Source organism: Manacus candei, unplaced genomic scaffold (assembly GCF_025592945.1).
Source record: "Manacus candei isolate 608988 ecotype Guabito, Panama unplaced genomic scaffold, ASM2559294v1 h1tg000076l, whole genome shotgun sequence".
NCBI classification, from domain to species: Eukaryota; Metazoa; Chordata; class Aves; order Passeriformes; family Pipridae; genus Manacus; species Manacus candei.
The window spans coordinates 10,348,742-10,368,167 of record NW_026138124.1 but is presented as its reverse complement, the minus strand read 5'-3'; the positions used below and the strand labels follow the sequence as shown (position 1 = coordinate 10,368,167).

General features: G+C 46.8%; 1 protein-coding gene across 1 annotated transcript in view; it reads right to left on the bottom strand.

Annotated features, from left to right (window-relative positions):
* AATF (apoptosis antagonizing transcription factor) overlaps positions 1-14,784 on the bottom strand; it is a 48,151-nt gene extending 33,367 nt beyond the window's left edge. Inside the window, exons 1-4 of the mRNA XM_051809413.1 lie at positions 14,676-14,784; positions 12,959-13,146; positions 11,889-12,330; positions 11,108-11,245 (exon numbers count right to left, since the gene is read on the bottom strand). Coding sequence (XP_051665373.1) covers positions 11,108-11,245; positions 11,889-12,330; positions 12,959-13,146; positions 14,676-14,760 — 853 coding nt within the window. The 5' untranslated portion in view covers positions 14,761-14,784. The remainder of the gene's footprint in view (positions 1-11,107; positions 11,246-11,888; positions 12,331-12,958; positions 13,147-14,675) is intronic.
* Between the last annotated feature and the right edge of the window lie 4,642 nt (positions 14,785-19,426).

Below are 19,426 nucleotides of genomic sequence, written 5' to 3'. Positions count from 1 at the left end.
GGTTATGGACAAACTGGCTGTGCTGGTGGCACCCCCTCGGACTGGGGAGGGCTCCTGGTGGCAGGGGACTGACCCCCCAGGCTCTACCCCCTCATCCATCCTCTCCACATGCAGAGCTGCTGTGGAAGCCCACACAGTGCCATGTAAGATGGCTTCAGTGCTCATCCATGCTCCTACTCCAGCATTCCCACAGCTTCCTGCACAAGAAAAGATCTGTGCTCTTTTCCATGACCTCTAAAAATGGGGTCTCATTCCATCTTCCCAAGCAGCTGTGGAAAGCAGCAGCTGGTGAGGAGCAGCAGAAAGCTTTGAGCCCGTGGAAAAAAGCTGGAGCCTCAAGGCTTTCCAAGGTATTCACAGAGCCAAGCCCTGGGATTCCCAAAACTTCTCCTCTGGGCACATTCCTCCCTGTCTAACCCTGGTCCACCCATCCAGCAGATTTGGAGCACGACGGGTTCACAGAGCCAAGCCCTGGGATTCCCAAAACTGCTCCACCAGGCACCTCCTTCCCACCTGACCCTGGTGCATCAATCCAGGAGATTCTGAGTGCAATGGGTAAGGGAGGAGATCCTAAAATTGGTGCAAACCTCCCAGGATTTTTGCTCCATGTGGCACCTTGCAGGGCGCTGCCGTGGCAGTGCTTCCCCCAGCCTGAGTTCTGCTGTGCACACACCGTATCCAAACACACACAGCACACCCTTCCCAGGATGTGCCAGCAGGAACCAGCGCCTGCCCAGCCCTCAGCTCGACTTCAGAGCCCATGCCAACACCAGGAATTAACTACTTTTTCCCCTCAATTAAATCTGAGGATCTGGCATCACAGGAATATCATCGCCGTGCTGGCTTTTCATTTCCCATGTACCTCCACAGGCTGTGGAAGTGCTCACACACAAAAGCTGGTGTTGGAACGACGGGATGCAGAGCAAAAGCCGAGCTGCCAAATACTGGGAGCGTTTCCCCTGCCAGCACAGAGAGTCCCTGTGTTGCAACAGAGAGTCCTCACGGAGAGTCTCCATGTCCCTGGAGCGGGCGCCGGCCACATTATGCAAATGGGAAGGAGGAGAGGAATCCAACCTCTTTTATTTTAATGGCTGCACATAACGAGGAGAATCTTTATCAGGTACGGGTGTTTATCCCAGCATTCAGATGAAGAGGGGGAATTTCTGCTCTTTTCAAAGGGCTGCGGGACAGGAGTTAAACTCCAGGTCAAAATGGCCCTCGATCCGCTGGCCTCGGAACAATGCTCCTCATTCAAATCCACCAGCCAGCCACTTGCACTAGTCATCCCCAGCAATTAATCCCCCACGAAACACGTTTGATTAAATCTTTTCAAGCAAATCCTTTGCTTTGCTTTTGTTAGTTCACTTCTTGTCAACATCTATTAAAATATGCCTTTAATTCTCCCACAATCTTAAAAAACACCGATTCCACTGTCTTCAACTTTAATCAACTGTATGGCCGGCATTTTTCATTTCATAATAATGTGCTGTTTGGAATTCAAGAGGCAGGCTCAACATCAATCATTCGGCAAGAATTTTTCCACTGCAATAAATATGCAAATGAGGAAAGCCAGTCAGTCGTATTTCAGGCCCGACTTGCTAGTGTTTTAAAAAAGACACAAATTTATTAATTGCCGTTGGCCAGCGGAATCCTATTACTTTGGGCATTGATTACAAAGCTGTGTGAGTGATTATTGTGCAACTCGCAGGCTATCCAGGCATGAGGAAAAATTATTAAAGCAAGGCAGAGATTATCAACTCGGAATAACAATAAGCCTTAACATTTTAGGCCTCTAACTTCTTCAACAAAGAATTACGCCGGAGCTCCAGTGTATCATAATTCTGAAGTCTGTCAGTATTACTTTTGGAGCTTGCTCTATATTCCCAACAGCAGGACGACGTTCCCAGCCCGGAAAAGGCGGGGGAATTCCTCCAGGTATCGCATCTTAAACATGGGGCTCTGGACAACAGCTTGGCTGGAATTCCCACTGTGTAAGGAACAGCAGGAGGGACAGTGGGGCAGGCAGGGCTCCCCCAGCTTCAGCTTTGCACCCCTGCATGTCCTGGGGCCCCCAAAGCCAAGGGAGCACAGCAATAAAAGGCTGCTGACAAGCCTCACACAGAAGCTACAAGAGCCAGCCCAGACTAAATGATAGGCTGGAGGTGATTTTTTAGAGGTGCTGCAGTTACATACACATTTCTCACAGACTTCAGCTCAACCCTAGCACAAAGCACCTGTAAATCTGTCCAAATTTGGGAAAATATGGGAGGGTCACTCCCGCCACGCTTCCCAAAACACTGAGTTTGTGGAATTTTATCAAATCATAGTAGCAAAAAGGCAGACACTTTGCTGCTGATTGCAAAGGTCTGCTCCACACTGAAGGTCCAATTTGCTGGTTCCATTGGAATGCAAATGATGCAAAAGCCTTTGCAGAGGGGAAAATTGTATTCCTTGGGCACAAAGGAGCCAGTGCTGCACCCCCTTTTCACACCAGCAGTTCAGCTGACTCCCAAAGAGTTACAGAACGGCCTCAATTTAGCCCTTTCACTCCAATATTGCTGCATCTGACAGGAAGGACAACAGGATCAGACACAGATGAGTTTGCTAAAAGTGAAGAAAATAACTAGATGCAACAACAGAATAAAGGCTGGGTATTCAGGGGTTTTATTAGAGAGGGCTGGGGGAGGGGGAGAGCTGAGAAGGGAGAGAAAGAGAAACACTTCCATGAAGTTCATGCTCTACTGATTCCCCTCAACCATCATCTTTTGATATCAGCCCAAAGCAGGGAGGGGACGGGGCTGGTAAAATGAGATTTATAAAAACTGATGTTTTACATTACTGTAAATGCAAAGGGGCTGACAGCACACATTCCTGCCTCTGCCAGGCTGGAATCCCCAAGTACATGGGCAGGGAGGAGAAAGGAAGAGGAAAGGTGAAATCTCATAGTTATCTGGATATTAAGGCCAGAAGGGAACACTAGCCCATCTAGACTGACCTCCCCATATAATACCAGGTCATTAATTATATTTATCATGACAAGCACCGAGTTTCCATCTCAAGGTAACCAATTGCCAATTAATCCGAGTTAGCTGACATTTGCACATGCTTGTCTGGACACACTTTTAAAGCCTTTGTTTCCCTGCATCTTGTTTGTGCTGCATACAGACTAACATGCACAAATATTTAGCTAAATTCAATTTAATTAGCTATTAATCTTGAGAAGCTCAAATGTGAGCAAATCTGTCTGATTAAGTGTGGTGTAATCCACTGTCTGGAGTTCAGGTGTATCAGGCCACCCACCAGGGATTGTCCCACCATTTCTTGCTCTAGAATTTAAGGCAGCTTTCCAATTAACCTTAAACAACCTCAGTGTCCAACACACATGGCTATGGAGATCACCTATCAAATGGGAGCACTTATTTTACCACACCTATACAAGAGGAGACAATTCTGCTCAAAAATACTAAATACCACAAGCTAAAAGCCTTGGCACTCCATGAGGAAGGGCAAGAGGTTTTTTTTCCTGAAAACAGCCCAAAACTGCATGTTGAACAAATGTCCTGCATTTCTCCACCACCTCCCACCTAGAATTCCTGAACAATTCACAGACGGGAATGACAAGCCACAAAACACTTTCCTGGCACCTCTCACAGCCCAAATTCTGCACAAGCACAAAAACATCACGGACCCCATGACCTGACCATACATTCCCACAACAACAGAGCTCCAAACTCGAGTCCTGTGCCTTCCCTAAAGCCTCTCACTTCATGTCTCTCCCCTCTCACTCGCTGGCACCTGCACAGACTGGCCCAGGAGCTGCTCATCCTCATTGACCCCAGTCCTTGCCCAAAGTTCTCCACAGCACAGGATCATTGCAACAACATTCAGAGAAAAAGGGTCTGATTCATTCATTTATTTTAGTCGAGAGCAGAGTCTTCATTAATGTCAACAGGCTTTGGCAAAGTCCCAAAAAGAGCTGAATAGATTCTTCATTAGATCAGAGAGAAAAGGTGAAATTTGGGGACACCTGCATCCACATCCATTTAAATCACATTCAGCCCTGCATGAATTGACAAGCCCGATGTTTTCTGTATTCATAAAGTGTCCAGACTAATACAATTCAATTAAAATGAACTACCAGTTTTAAGTGGGCTAGATCTGATCACAATAATTTACACTCAGGCTTGAAACCCAGTTCTGCTGTCACACATTTGTGCAGGCTCCCAGTAAAATCTTCAAAGCAAGAATATATTTAAGTCCATGATCTTGCCTAGCACCAATTAATCCTGTAACTGCTCTATGCCTCTGGAAACTGTGTAATCTGCCTGTGCCTCAGTTCCTCCCCCCTCCCCTGTGACACCCACCCTGCTCTGTATTAATGCATTAACATCTCCAGATGTAGGTATGGATATATTTTATAGTTTTAAAAGCAATCCAGGAATAGAGATGATAACAAAATAATGAGTGAATTATTGACAGCTGATGCCTGCAGGCTTCTCTGAAAAATTCCAAGCCTGTGTCAATAAAGAACATTTCATCAGGCAGCTTTTCTCTAACCAGGTGTGTCCAACAACAGCCAGGTACAGGTGAGGAGTGAGGCAGAGGAGAGAGGGGGACACCTTGCCAGGCACATCCTCTCTCACAGGAAGTGGAACAGGGTCTCTGGTACCTAAAGTGGACTTGATTTGATTACATGTCAGTCTGTACTTAATCAGCCTCTTCAACGTGACTTACCTGGACATTGCATAGAATGTAAATATATTTTTTTAAAGACTGGGATTAACAGAACCCAACAAAAATCCTCTGTCAAACACTGAGAACATACAAACATATAATGAACAGACACTAAAGACAATCTATCCCTCTGCCTTGAATGTCTACTAAATATTGCAGAGCCAGCCCAGAAGAAAATGAAGATATTCAGTGTGAAGCACTCATACAGAAAGGTTTAATATGCAAGAATGTAAAACCAGAGAACACATGGCATCCTTGGAGGTCTCCTGCTGGCAATGAATGTAAGTGGGATTCTTAATCACAGCCCTAAGAGGCCTTGTCCACAAATGTGCTGTTTAGTCACAAGCCACAGGTATTTGTCACGGGAGCAGTTAAACCAACCTGCTGTACCCGGGGCCCAGCACAGGGAATTATTGTGAAGGTCCAGGGAGCTCCAGGTGGGAGCACGGCCCTTTCCCAGCACACTGGCTACGAAGGCACCTATTCCCACCCCAGAAACAGCCATTTCTGGGTCACTCAAAGCTTTAGGAACAGAAATTCCACAACTTCTTCATTTCCCAGAAGGCCACAAACACCTGGCCTTGAGCAGCCCCTGCCAAATCCTGCAGAGTTTTCCAGGCGCTCCTTTCAGCTCTTCTTTCCAATAAAACTTCATGGAATAGCAACTGTTGGCTGCACCTGAGACACGTAACATCTTAAGGGAATAACTTATCACAGAATCACAGAATGGCCTGGGTTAGAAGGGATCTTAAAGCTTGTTCCACCCCCTGCCATGGGCAGGGACACCTCCCACTATCCCAGGTTGCTCCAAGCCCCGTCCAGCCTGGCCTTGGACCCCACAAGTTATCCAGCAACTGACTCTGAGCTGAATGAACTGGCTGCAGTAAATTCTGAGCAGTGAGTTCCTGCAAACTTCACGTGTAGCTCCACACTCCTTCCCCTGGTTTCACCTTTCCCCACCTTTCTTTTGTGCTTCCTTCACCACACCCCACCTCAAGCAGGGTGAAGGGCTAAGAGGTGCCCATGCTCTAACATCTCACTGTCCAAACTCAGGATGGAGAAGGAAAGGCAGGACTGGGAACCACTCTGAGAAAAGATGCACAAACTTCAGCAGAATTGAAGCAGCTGTATAAATTTTGGGTCTGTTAGCAGCAGCCAAGGCACTGTGCTGCAAGTTGAGGCTGCTGCCAGGCAGAGCTCCTGCTGCTGCTCCATTAATCCATTAATAATCCAAGCAGGTTTGGGGATAATGGCCTTGCAAGCACGTGGAGCACTGCATTTGATTTTTTTTTTTAATCTGATTCACTTTATTCAGGTTTATTTTCTCACTAATCACAAATCTTTGTGTAACTTCACCACAGTTCTATAAACAGTAAATAACAGTTAATATTTGTTGTCCCCCCTTTTGTTCCTTCAGTGAGCAAATCCATCCTGACAGACCCTGCATATCTATCTTTTACCAAAACCACTATTTTCCCCATTTCTCTTGAAATTAGCTTATGCTGAGGAATAGAAATACAGGATTCTGGTATTTTCTCTTAATCCACTGACAGATGGAGTCAAAGCCAAAAAAAAAAAAAAAACACCAAAAATTCAGTGAGCAGTTTACATTTCAGGGACCTCCTGAATTCTTGGGAAGTGAAAACATATACTTACAAAAACATACTCAACCACTTGTCCCTTCAAAGTCCTGCAATTTTCATCAGCTTCTTGCTTCCTGCAAAATCCTCACCTGAGTTTCTGTACATTTTTAACTCGTCTCACCAACTAAAAAGTGAAAATAGCACAATATACTATTTAAAGGCTGGAATTCCCAGTTCTTTTCGTGGAGCATAAAGTTATTAGTCACTGAAACATTCCCAGTTTAGTATTTTTAACCAAGAATTATAAAGAAAAAGCAATTAAAATGGCAAGAACAGAGCTATGTGCCCGTACTGGGAAACCCAGGGCTTTTGTGGATGGAGGGATTTAATTTTTAAAGCCCTTGTTGCCTCCTTGCCCCTCAATCATTTGTGGTGTTTTGTCACTTTATCAAGATTTAACATAACAAGCCCCAAACCCTGGAACTGTTTAATCCTGACAGGGGATGTTGCTTCACTTCCACCTCTTCTTTGGCTCTTCCTTGCCCTTGAGGTGATTTTTGGTGACATTCTCGTGAGATCCACTCCTAACCTTCCTGCCCCTTGCAAACATACAGTGAAATATGAATGGCAGGCAAGCAATCTGTGCAGAGACACAGCCCAGAAACTTGCACCTTGCACTCCTTTTCTATGTAAATAATGCAAGGATCCTGCGGGAACATGCCAGGGATTGGAATTTTTAATTAATGGGTCTCTTTAATGTGCAAATCAGGAGCAGATTGCAAATTCTGACTTGCATTGATTATGAAAAACATTAATTGAACGTGCAAGACCCCAAACAGAGGCAACATCTCAAGCCCTGGACTAGACTGGAAGACACAGTGCAGGAGAATACAAATATATCTTGGAGAAACAGCCCACTCCAGGCAGGAGCACCTTGGAATGCTGAGCTGGGGGAGCTCGTGTGTGCAGGGCAGGAAACCCTGGACATTTGTGCTGCATTCAGAGCTCAGCCACTCTGATTTCAGCACTAAAAACCACCCAGACTTTTTCCAAACAGGAATAAACACGGGCTCCATGATCACAGTTCGGCCTCCAATTTGTATGTAAAAAGGGTGACAGGAAAAAATCTGAAATATAATTAAAGATTAAAAAAAAAAAAAAAAGGGAAATAAAAAGCAAGACAGTGCAAACAAAGTAATGCTGTCTCTTTAAACAGAAATTCATCCTATATAAATTATGGCCATAAACTTTTCCTGCAGTGCAGCCTAATTAATTCTTGTTCTATACACAAAGGGAAATGCTGGGTGACAAATGGGTGTGAAGCCTGAAAGCTGCCAGGTCTGCAAAACATTTTCTACTTCAATTTATAAGCAATTTTGCAGTAAATCATCTACCAGAACCTGAGATCTCAGGAATCTAAGACTGTCCAAAGCACGTTGCAACATTAAAAAAAAAAAAAATCATAAAAGATTACAAAAATAATAAATTAAACACTTGAGGTTTTGTAACCTCCAATCTCAAAACCTGGAAAATGAGCATGACCTTGCCACTTTCACTCACACTTGGCTTTAAACCTGCACATGGAGGGAGCACTGCTGTCTACTCTTTAACACAATTACACTCAAGGCCTTGGGGAATTCCACCACCTCGACAGGGTTGGCCTAAGTGGGAGATACCAAAGAGGCAAATATAGAAAGGATCATTTTCCAATTCAAAAATATTCATCCTTCCTGTGAGCACAGAGCAGAAACTTCGTGAGAAAAGGAAGGATTTGGGATAAGTTACTGAAAGCACTCTGGGGCAGCTTACAAGGGGATGTGAGGGACTTGTCCAGGAGCTCAGAGAGCGCCGGGAGCCTCCTGCCTTCAGCATCCAACAGTGTTCACCCACGGTCTGCAATTCTGGCACCAACTCACTTGTGCAACTTGAACACCACATCATTTCCTCCTGCTCAATGAAGGTGATGAAAGCAGGCCAAATTTATTTTGTGGACTTGGAAAGAAGTGCTGGGGCTTCCCTGAAAGGAGAGCATCATCCAGTCCAACGCAGCATCAGTGTCCTGATTATCCCAAATCCTGTCCAAGGCTGAAGCACATCCCGTACAATGAACCACCTGAACACTCAGGATTTACAAAGGCCTGCCTTCACCTCATCTTTAAACTTTTTCCATGCACAATTCTTCCATTTTTTCCTGTCTGGGGAACGGGATCCTACCCATAAGCTGGTAACCAACTGGGATGAGAACTCAGGAGTCCAGAAATGTTTACCCAGCCCACAAATCACTGGTCAGAACTGAATAAAAAAAAGCTTATTTTTATAGAAGCCACTAAAGCACTTGATCAGCTAAAAATTAAGACTTTTATTGGAAGCTGATTTATAGTGAGATTTTCCCCCCCCCTCATAAATCAAGGTGCATCAATTCATGAAAGAACTTTAAATATATTATGATGTGTCTTTTCAGAAAGGACTTAGTTTGACCTCCTGAACTGCCAGGTCACAGCAGCTCTGTGAGTGAAGACGTGACCCAGCTCAGGGGGTAAAGCTGAGTTGTGATCAGACACAAACCCTCTCACAGGGCCCAGCACAGCAAAGTGAGAGAGAAAAGGGTCTGTGCCACAGAACACCAACTACATCCCTACAGTCTTCAGATATATAAATTTGCTCCTTATTTCATGCACTTTGTAACTTCTGGAAAAAGCATCTTTGCAGGCAGTGAAAGCTGCACACAATAGTGGAGCTCATCAAAATGACTATTTATTGTAGCCTGCTTTATTGGATAATTACAGATTTCATTTTAAAAGATAGCACTAAAAACGGAACATAATTTTGGTCCATTAGGGAAAACACTAAACAAGAGTAGTAGAAGTAGAATGTTCCTAAATTCATTACTTCCTGTCTGTCAGAGCACTTCCTGTGCTAACTTTGCCCAGGTCACTGCAGCTTTATTTTATTACTGTTTTCAAAGATCAAATACAGAACACAAACCTGAGCTTCGAGGAATATCAGAGTGAACTCCTACAACTTTCCTGCCCAGATTATGAGAAGAAGGAATCACTGAGCAGTTACTAACAGTGGATTTTCCCTCAGAGTTCTGGACAACTGAAGGATTAGCCTCTGCTGCACTCTGGACATTATACTCCATGTTCTTGGATGTATTTTGCTTATGGGAAATATCAAAATGTCAACCATTGTTTCTGTTAAAGGTCTTTAATGATATTGCATTTTAGACCTGTAATGAAACATGGAGCTGGTGCAGTTTGTAATGCATCTCATTAAGAGCATTAATAACGTGTGTTTCACTGAAAGGTCAGCACAGCATTGTTGGGAGTTTGCCTTTTTGTCCTTAATCACTTCAGTCAAAGCAGCAGAGCCAACTTTAAAATAGAAAGTGCCTCCCCTGCTGTAACTCCAGATAAGCTGATTACCTGCCATGTTCTGATCAGGTGTAAGCCATGAGATCACAGCCAAAACCTGCTGCAGGGGCAACACTCAGGGTCATGGGAAATGATGACCAAAGCTCCTCATCCAGTTTTGAGGTGATTTGTGCCAGCTCAGGCCAAAATTTCTTAATCACTACAAGGTGTGGCTGAAGGGGTGGAGAACCAGAGCAAACCTGAGGGTTCAGGTGATGTCTGATGTGCAGCACAAGAGGCTTTGGACACCACTACACTGTTTCCTACCAAGTGGGTTCACAGAAAGGGCTTCTTGGGATCCTCCACAGGGTGTTCACCTCAGGAGCTGAAACTCCTCAAGATTGGGAAAGCAGAAATAGAAGTGAAAGGGATAACCAAAATGGAAAGCTTTAAAAGGCCACTGAGCTTATCTCTGTTATTCAAAATCACTGAAAGAACATCCTGTGAAGTGCATTAATTTCTGATTAGTGAGATAAGGAAACAGAAGATTCTCTGTATAAACATTGTCATCCCTGTGGTTTTTGCCAGAAAACGACAAACATGTCATGGAGAAATGGACACCAACTGATACCTGCAGAATTTTAATTTATCCCAAAGGATAACATAACTACCTCCCCATGCATTTACTTTAAGGCCAGCAAAAAAAAAGTGTCCAATTCTAAAACTTACACAGACCCACAACATACTGAACAAGTGCTTTGCACTTATCAACTGGAGCCTGTACATTATTATTTCATTATTATTTCATATTTCAGAACCTACTACAAATCTCATCAGGTCGATATCATTAACAGTGATCCTCAGATATAAACAGATAAAGAAGCTCCAAGCTGGCAAGACATTTGCTGCTGATTTAACTGCACAGCCCCTCTCCTTTGGGCTGAAGAACTCCTGGTTAGGGCAAATCTTTGCATTCACTGACTCAGCACAAAGCTGGGACAAGGTGTCTCTGGACAAACCATCCCAACTGTGCTCTGAACTGCAGTAGTGAAAGCAATTATTTCTAAGATACAGCATGAAAGTTAAATTTGATAAACAAACTTCAATCCCCACTAGAAATAGAAACAGAAACAGCAGCAGGACCTGAGCTGAGGTTCACCAACATGGTGCAAGCAATGACAGGCCACCAGCAGGGACCTACCAGGCACACACAGACATGGGTGATGGGAGACAATTTCTTTGTCTGAGATGGGAAAGAGGTTTGGGGTTTTGTTTGCACAGCACCTCATCAGTGATTAATGCAATGAAAACCAACAGCCACTACTACAGGCATGTCCAACTCAAAGCCCTCACTTTCCCATTAGTGCTTCCCCACACAGCAAAATACAGTGGCTGCAGCAGAGTCTAACCAAAGGAGAAAGGTTTAAGGATCCTTACAGCTCTCCACAGCGTTGTCAAACTGCTGTCCACCCTCCTCTCTGAACCTCGGGTAGGTGTCTGGCTGGGGGAGCCTGTTGGCCGTCACCAGTGCCTTCTGCATCTTGATTCTCCCCTCCATTAGCAGATCCCACAGTGCTTCAGGACAAAGAGGAAATAAAGCAATTATTCAGCAACCCAAAACACTTGTGCCCCGTGAAGGACTTCACAGCACAGCCCCTCCCCTTTGGGCTGCATTAGTCCTGGTTAGGGCAAATCTTTGCATGCACTGACCCAGCACAAAACTGGTACCACGAGGTGCCTCTGGGCAAAGCCCGATCCTACAATCCCAACTGCAACTGGGATCCACAAAAACAAATCACCCCTCTGCTCTACTGTTCGAAAGGACAGTTTGCACATGGAGGTTAAACAGGGCAGACAGGAAGAAATTCCATTCAGTGCTGCATTTTGAATAGAAACAAAGTGATATCAGCAGCACTGCACAGGACGAGCAGTGCAGAAGTCCCCGTCCCCCACACTGGTACCACGAGTATATTCAGCACTGGTTCAATTAAGTGAATAAACTGGTGGATAAACACAGTTCACAACACGAGCTTTTGCAGCAGCAGTGACACCAGCTTGCACAGCAGCCTTGGCAGAACATTTGCAAGTGTCTGGGGCTGCTGTAGCATGCACATGCAGCGTGCTAACAGCACGTTAACATGCCGAGGTGGCTCCTAACACAGCTACAGTGTCAGCAAGGTGACAGCCTTGTCAAAACACAGAGCAAACATGCACAAACCTAGCTGGTTCCTCACAGCTTTGCCCTTCTCTACTTCTTCAGACTCTTGGCCTTTGGAGAAGGTCATCACCCCCCCATCGTCTTCACTGTCTTTGGTTTCCTTTGCATCGTCGTGGTTTTCACTCCCATATTCCTCCTCCTCCTCCTCACTTCCTTCTTCCATGTTGGCATCATCATCTTCATTTTCATCTTCATTTTCATCTTCATCTTCCCCTTCACTGCTTCCTGCATCGTCCATCCCCTCTGCAAATTTCTCAAAGTCTGTGATATTCTGGAAGCTGAACTTTGGTGCCTTGTCCTTGACAGATGGATCTGTCTCTTCACCATCATCCAAGTCATCCTCCTGGTCACTGCTGGGCTTCTCCTTTGCTTTAGTGCCTGCACTGTCATCCTCTTCTGAACCTTCACTGCCGCTGTACCAGTCATCTAGTGCCTCTTCAACGAATAATTAAAAGAGAGAAAAGTTATTTCCTTGTCAGAAAAACATGCCACTTTGCAGGGTTCATCAGCAACAGCTCAGGTTTGGGCTGTTCGAGCCCAGTTTTACCTGTGGATGATGTTACTCTTTGTTTGGGCTAAAAAATGGAAACAGCAGGTCAGAGTCACAGAAAGATTTCTGCAGCCAACGATCAGCAGATCCATGGCTGAGCCTTCCCATCACACAAGGCCATCACAAGGAAACAAGGTGGCCAGAATTTTTATGTGCATTTTTAAATACTCCTTTTTAAAATGAGAATCTGTATAAACTTGTATCTATTGGCTTAAAAATGGGAGCTGTTTCTTTTCCCCCACACGCAATGTTCAGTCAGTGCACTGAACCTCACCTTACCTCTGATTCCTCACCCTGTGGAACTGACCTTCTCTTTGGAGTTTTCCTTTCCTTCAGGCCAAAAAATACAGCCAGAATTCCAGGAAGGTACTTCAATGTGTCCAGCTTAATTGTACCTGTTTCTTGCCCTGTAACAGGGCCCTAATGTTTGTCATCTCAGTTCAGATGCACTGGCTCAGTTCCATGCCAACATCACATTTGGAGCAGTTTAGTAAAAAGAGGAAAAATGAGATTTCTTACCAGATCCTTCTTCAGACAGAGCATCTCCCCAGAGCTCTTCTTGCAAAGCTTTGCGAGATGTGGCTTTTCCACTGTACCTTTTATCAGCTTCCAAGAGAGAGGCTGAAACTCTTTTCCTTATGTTACCAACAGGCAAAATGTCATCTGAGGTTTCATCCTCAAATCTGTCAATCACTTTAGCAACAGTAGCTGTGGGTAAAAAAAAAAAAAAAAGAGGAAAGGGATGACTAAACTGAACTGAATTCCAGTCTTCAAGAACCAGCTGCAGGAAGGAGCCACAGGAAACCCCTCAAGCTCTACAAACAACAGTGCACTGGTGAGCTGGATGGGAACATGGCCTCACACAAGAAGCTGGTTTTTAGGCTTTGAGAGGTGCAGGAAAGCCAGCACAGTAATTTCCAGCAAAGGGGGAAAAGGTTCCTGGGGTATCAAAGCCAGACCAAGCCTCACAGCCGGGTTTTGTGAGGATCAGCACCAGTCCTGCCTAGGAAATACTGAGTAAAGTAACACTTCAGATCCAGCAGAGGAGATAAGACAGCTCCAGGGGTATTTTTCAGAAAACATCCTGTGATTCCTCAGTGATAACCTGTGATAACCTGCCAGCTTAACCTTTGCAGGAGGAAGGGAGATGTTACGTTATCTGACCAATTTCAACCCTTTTTCAGAACTCTGGACTTCTCCATGCACAGGTCTGGTACCACTGGGCTCCCCTGCAATGCAGAGATTGATGTTTATTAACAGACACCAAAATAATCCTGCTGAATTATTTTTTTTTTTAATGAACATCACCTACATTCACACCTTCCTGGCTCCTCTTTATTTTAGAGAACAAGCATGAAGCACTGGACAAACCAAGCCTATCCAAGCCCTTCCATGGATCCTGAGAACAGTCCTTCAGGTGGAGGACTCTGCAAAGCTGGAATGCCTTCACTCAATCCAAACTCACAGATTAAAAGAGGAAAACGCCAATTCAGATGCGCTTTGGCCTCTTGCTATACACGAGCCACTAAAAAAAATACGTAAACATTTCAGAAAGGCTCAACAGAGGAAACAATTGTGGTTATTACCCTCCTTCATGCCCATCCTCTCCAGGACACGGAGCAGAGCAGCCCAGCCCAGAGAACACACCACCCCGTCCTCCCTCCCTGTTCTCGCTCATGTGCAAGACGCCCCGTAAGCCAAATTACAGGGTTAGCTTTGTTCGAGCAATCGAGCATCCAAATCGCTGAGTGCTCTTAACGCGTTTCGAAATGTTAATGCCTCGCACAGAGGGAGACAAAAAAAAACCCTCCTGCTCGTAACCAAACCGACTAAACCCCACCTAAATAAGAGTCACCGCAGCTACGAGAGAACGGCAGGATGGAATGGCTGGGCAAGAGGGGCACAGGCAGAATGCGGGACTCGAGGGATCCCCCGAATTCTCAGTCTTGGCACCACCGCAGTGGGAAGTTTTGCCCAGAGAAGCTGCGGCTGCCCCAGCCCTGGAATAACCCCGCTGCCGAGGTAACCCCCGCCGCGGGGCCGGGGGGCGCAGCTCGGGGTGCCCGGAGGGGCTGAGGGGCCCCGGCCCCGCGCACGGCCCGGGCCCAGCCCCGCACACGCAGCCGCCGCGGCGCCACGTGCGGCCGGTCCGGCAGCGCCCGGGCCGCCCCCGCCGGCCACCCCCCGCCCGCCCGGCCCGGGCCACGGTGCGCGACCCTCCCCCGGGCCTCCCGCACCTTCCTCCGCGTCGTCCTCGGGGTCGCGCAGGGCGGGCCGGGGGTCGAGCAGCTCCCGCAGCTGCTCCGCCAAGGGCGCCGCCATCTTGGGGGGGGCGCGGGGCGGGCAATGGGGCGGGGCCTGAGGGGCGGGGCGGGGCCTGAGGGGCGGGGCGGGGCCTGCCGCCCGCTGGGTCCTATCGCCCGCCCGCCCGGGGACAGCGCGGGGCCGGGGGACCAGCCGGGGACATCGGGGGGTCCCGCGGGGTCACAACCGGGAGATATCGGGGGGTCCTGCGGGGTCACAACCGGGAGATATCGGGGGGTCCCGCGGGGTCACAACTGGGGACATCGGGGGGTCCCGCGGGGTCACAACTGGGGACATCGGGGAGTCCCGAGTGGTCACAGCCGGGAGCAGTCGATGGTTCCCGCAGGGTCCCGGTTCGGAGAGACCGGGGGGTCCCGCAGGGTCCAAACCGGGAGCCATCGGGGGGTCTCGTCGAATTCCAGAGGGGAGCAATCGCGGGTCCCGCAGGGTCCCAGCTGGGAGAGGTCGGGGGTCCGATCGCCCGCCGGCCGGGAGGGATCGCGGGGTACCCCCGGGTTCCATTCTGGCCCAGCGGGTCCCGGGACCTCGCAAGTGTTCCCTCAATTGCCCGACGGGGTCCGGGCTGGGGTGCTCGGGGGGCACGGCCAGGGGTAACAGTAATAAATACCCCTCCAGAGCATCTCTGAGCCCCCCTGCCCGCTGCCTCGGTCATTAAAGGGGGGAACAGTGGTACTTGTGTACATCAAAGGGGGAGAACTGAGGTCTTACAGTACTGGAATAAAGGTGGTATAATAGCAAAATCCTGTTAAATAATACAGAATGTGACTATTATTGCTTTAAGTCAACACTGTGATTTTTTAGCCCCAGCTCAAAGCTGCATTAGTTGTTTTCTTCTCCGGTGTGGTAAATATTTTTCACCTCTGCTGAAGCCAGGGTCCCTCCTGCAGCAGCCAGAGCCAAAAGCTGGGTTCTCTGGGCAGTCCCAGTCCTTGCATACAGATGGATCCTTACATCAGATTTACACCAGAGTTACACAAACCACAGCGAATCCAGTAATTTTGGCTCCTGGGGACAAACTCTGGCCTAGGAGCAGCAGCCAAGCAATGCAGAAGTGACCTGTGGGGAGTGTTAACAAGGAAAGGTACTCCTGGAGTTGTCTCTGACAGCCTCTCATGGTCACTTTCTGGGCTAAGGTTGCCCCAAAACACAAGGAATTGCCTGAAATTGGGGAATAGCAATAGAGGTCGGCACGTATTTTGTTATAAGGGAGCAGGGACCCAGATCAGCATCTCAAATCTGAGTTGCAGATGTAGATCTGAACTTCAGACCCCACAATGAGCAGCTTCAGGGGGTCAGCCTGAGCTCCAGGATTTGGGCTTCCCACAACCAGTGCTGGGATTTCACCTGCAAAGGAGCAGCAGCCACCTGAGCAGGCTGATGCTCATCCCCTTCTGGTCGACACGAGACTCTTCCCTGCTCCTTATCTGCCTTTAAGTGCTCTAAAAATGAGTCCAGAGGTGGTCTGAGCTGAGGAGAGGCGCGGGCAGAGCGGGATGCTGGGATGCAGCTGGATCCCATCCCGCAGCTCGGCTCATGCGGGCGCTTCTCCTACAGAGGGCAGAGGAATATCAGTAATTCCCATCTCCTCCAGCCTGGGCTCCCACCAGCTCCGGGGAAACCTGGGACACACCGAGAGGGAAACGGCTGGAAAAACCCAAACACCTTCCCCCTTTCTCAGCCCCCCTGGGACCTTCCCTGTGAAACCCAGAGATTTTGGGTACCGTGAAGACAATGTACAGCTCCATTTATATAAAAGCAATATTTACTGAAAACACTCGTTTTCATAGCAAACCAAAACCAAAACCAAAACCAACCTTGAAAGGCTCAAGAGCATAAAATCCAGCTTCATTGTGTAGCTTGTATTTATTTTATCACGGCACGATGGATGGCTCTAATGCTCTGCATAATCCAGGGTGTGGGGCTGCTGTCACTGCAGCAATGTGAAATTAAGCACTGAGTTTTATTTATTTATTTATTAAGACGTGGTTTTATCAACCAGGAAACTTATAAACCAGGAGATATGCACAGTGTGTCTTCCCTGGCTTTGCTTCTAGGTTTTCTTTTTTTTTTTCCTCCCTTTGAGTTTGCCTGTACTTTGTTTCCAGATGCCATCATAAACAAAGGGAGGAGCCTGGAGAAATAAATCCACGGAAAATTAAGTAGCAGGAACAAGTGCTTACCTGTGCATTTACTTAGGAGTAACTAACGACTCACACAGCCAAAGAACTAGTGCCAAGACTCCCCTGCGTAATTGCATTTTCAAACCTCTGCACTCTCAGAGTGAAAAAGGGATGTTCTCTACCCTCACAAATAATGAATGGCCCTGTTAATGAAGGGAGAGAGGCTTTTAGTGATGGTTAAATAAAACATACCCAATAGAATTAATAAAAAATACACGGCGAGTTCGCATTAGTCCCTCGGAGTAAAAAATGATCCTCTTGAAGTCGCAGCGTTTTTGCCACTCGAGCCGGCGAGATCAGGATTTCACCCACTGAGACTAATGGGACAATTGCTCCGTATAAATCCCCCATCCAGCAATGCATTAAAATCCACGTGGGTACAGCTGTAAACTCGAGGGGTCCTGGCAGAGCTCATAGAGCTGCTCCTTTTCCGTCCTGCATCCATCAGTTATATCCACGGAAAGCAGGAGGTGGGATCGGATGAGGGGGGGGGAACCCCCACGTGCTGGGACGTGCCCGGGTTACCCCCAACTCCACTCCCCACAGCCACGGGATCTGTTAATTCACAGCTCTGGACAAGGAGATCCAGTCAGTACAAAGCCACATCAAACAGAAAAACTCAGCCCATGAAAGTCATGGACTGTTAAAATGTTTCACCCACAGAGTCGCCTTCTCCGCTGTTTGTTCTCTCTCTTCTGCCTTTCACTTAGCAGGGTAATTAAATCAGGCTCTCAGGCTCGGTTTTAATTTCTGGTTCACATGCCCTCAAACCATGCTGCCGTGCCTGGGACTCATAATCATGCGGGGGGAATATTTGCACAAAAAAAAAATATATCAATACATTTTAATTTAAGACGCCCGTGAAAGCCTTTTTATGCCTCGCAGTCGGTTCCATAAAACCCTCGGCCTGTTTATAAACCCTAAGCAGGAGCATCAGCCTCACTGGCATCATTTCTTTGGCATTTCCCCATCTTAATTTTGCTTTTTATTTACATGCTTGTTTGCTAAAATGGGAATAACACCCTAAACACAGAGCAGATAAATGAATGAACGTCGAATGGTCCGTGCTACAAAAAGGAGGTTTAATTTCTCCCACTCAGAGCCTTTTGCTGCCACTCATTTGTGGATCCTGTCAGCTTTTGGGGAGCTGTCAGATCAGATGGAAGCTTTGGCAGGGAAGGGCCGTATCATCCTCCCGTGCCTGTATAATTACAGGTTAGTAATACCAATCCATTTTTCAGAGCCGTTTCTTTACTGAAATACATAAATGAAGGGCCGTGTTGGAGAAGTGGGGCTGCAGAATCCTGTCTGTGACGGGATTCCCAGCGAGATCCGCGGGAATCACCCGCCCCCGGAGCCGCCTCTGCTGAATTTAATTGCATTGCTTTATCAGGGTTAGGATTTGACCCATATACAGAGGGCTCCGTGCTGGCCAAAAACAGCTACAAGCCAGGGCTGAGCTTATCTTTCCAACACTTTGGCCGGAAAATGTCATTTTCCAAACTGACCTTTTTCATTTCGGCCGCGCCAGTTTGTTTAAAATTTTTCTTTTTTTTTTTTTTTTTTTCAATCAGAAAGACAATTTATCAGCAAAAAAGAGGAAAAAAAAAAAAAGAAGAAAAAAATAAATCAGGAAAGAGCACACGCAAACCCACCACTAAAACAAATTACGTAACAGGAAATTTAGATTATGTACATAAAAAACCTCTCCTTATAAATATTTATTACTATTTTTCTTCTGTCTTTTTATTTACTTGAGTACTTCTGATATTTCTAACCCATCACTCATTCAAAATCCACAATTGTTTTAAAGATTTTATCAACCCTTAATGGTTCTTACATAGAAAAATAGAAGGAGTAGAGTGGAGCTGAAGAGATCCACAGCCTAAAGATGCTTTCAGCAGATAAGAAATTTAAAGGCCACCCAAAGTCAATTTAAAAACTAGATGAAAACTTGTTTTGGATGGAGCAAAAAATCTGATTTTCAACAAGGAAAACCAACATGTGCAAACCCCACACGTGCTCTGCTGAGCACAGACACAGCAGCACACAGATGTTCTGGAGATGCTGAGCACAAGCCAAGTGTGCAAGGCAGCATCTCTCGTGGGCTTCACTCCCCAAAATTCACCACAAACCCTTGGAATTCCTCTCACTCCAGCTCTGTCAGAGCCAGGGGGGAATTTCCAGCCCAGGCTTACAGTCTGTGCTGGGTGACGGTTCTCACACTGTACGAAAACCTTCCGACAAAACCACGCCAGACCTGCCCTGCAAACCTGGGCTCCTTGGTGAGCACAGCCAAGGATTGCATTCCAAACCATGTGAGATCCCAGCAGCCCCTGGAAAGGGGCAGATTCTGCAGGAAGTAGTAAAGCTTGTAGTAAAACCAAGCAGGAAAAATATCCCTAATTCTTGCAGTTGCCAAAACCACGCTCTGGACACTGCACTGAACACCACCAAAGCAGAGCTGGTCCTGCATTTGATGG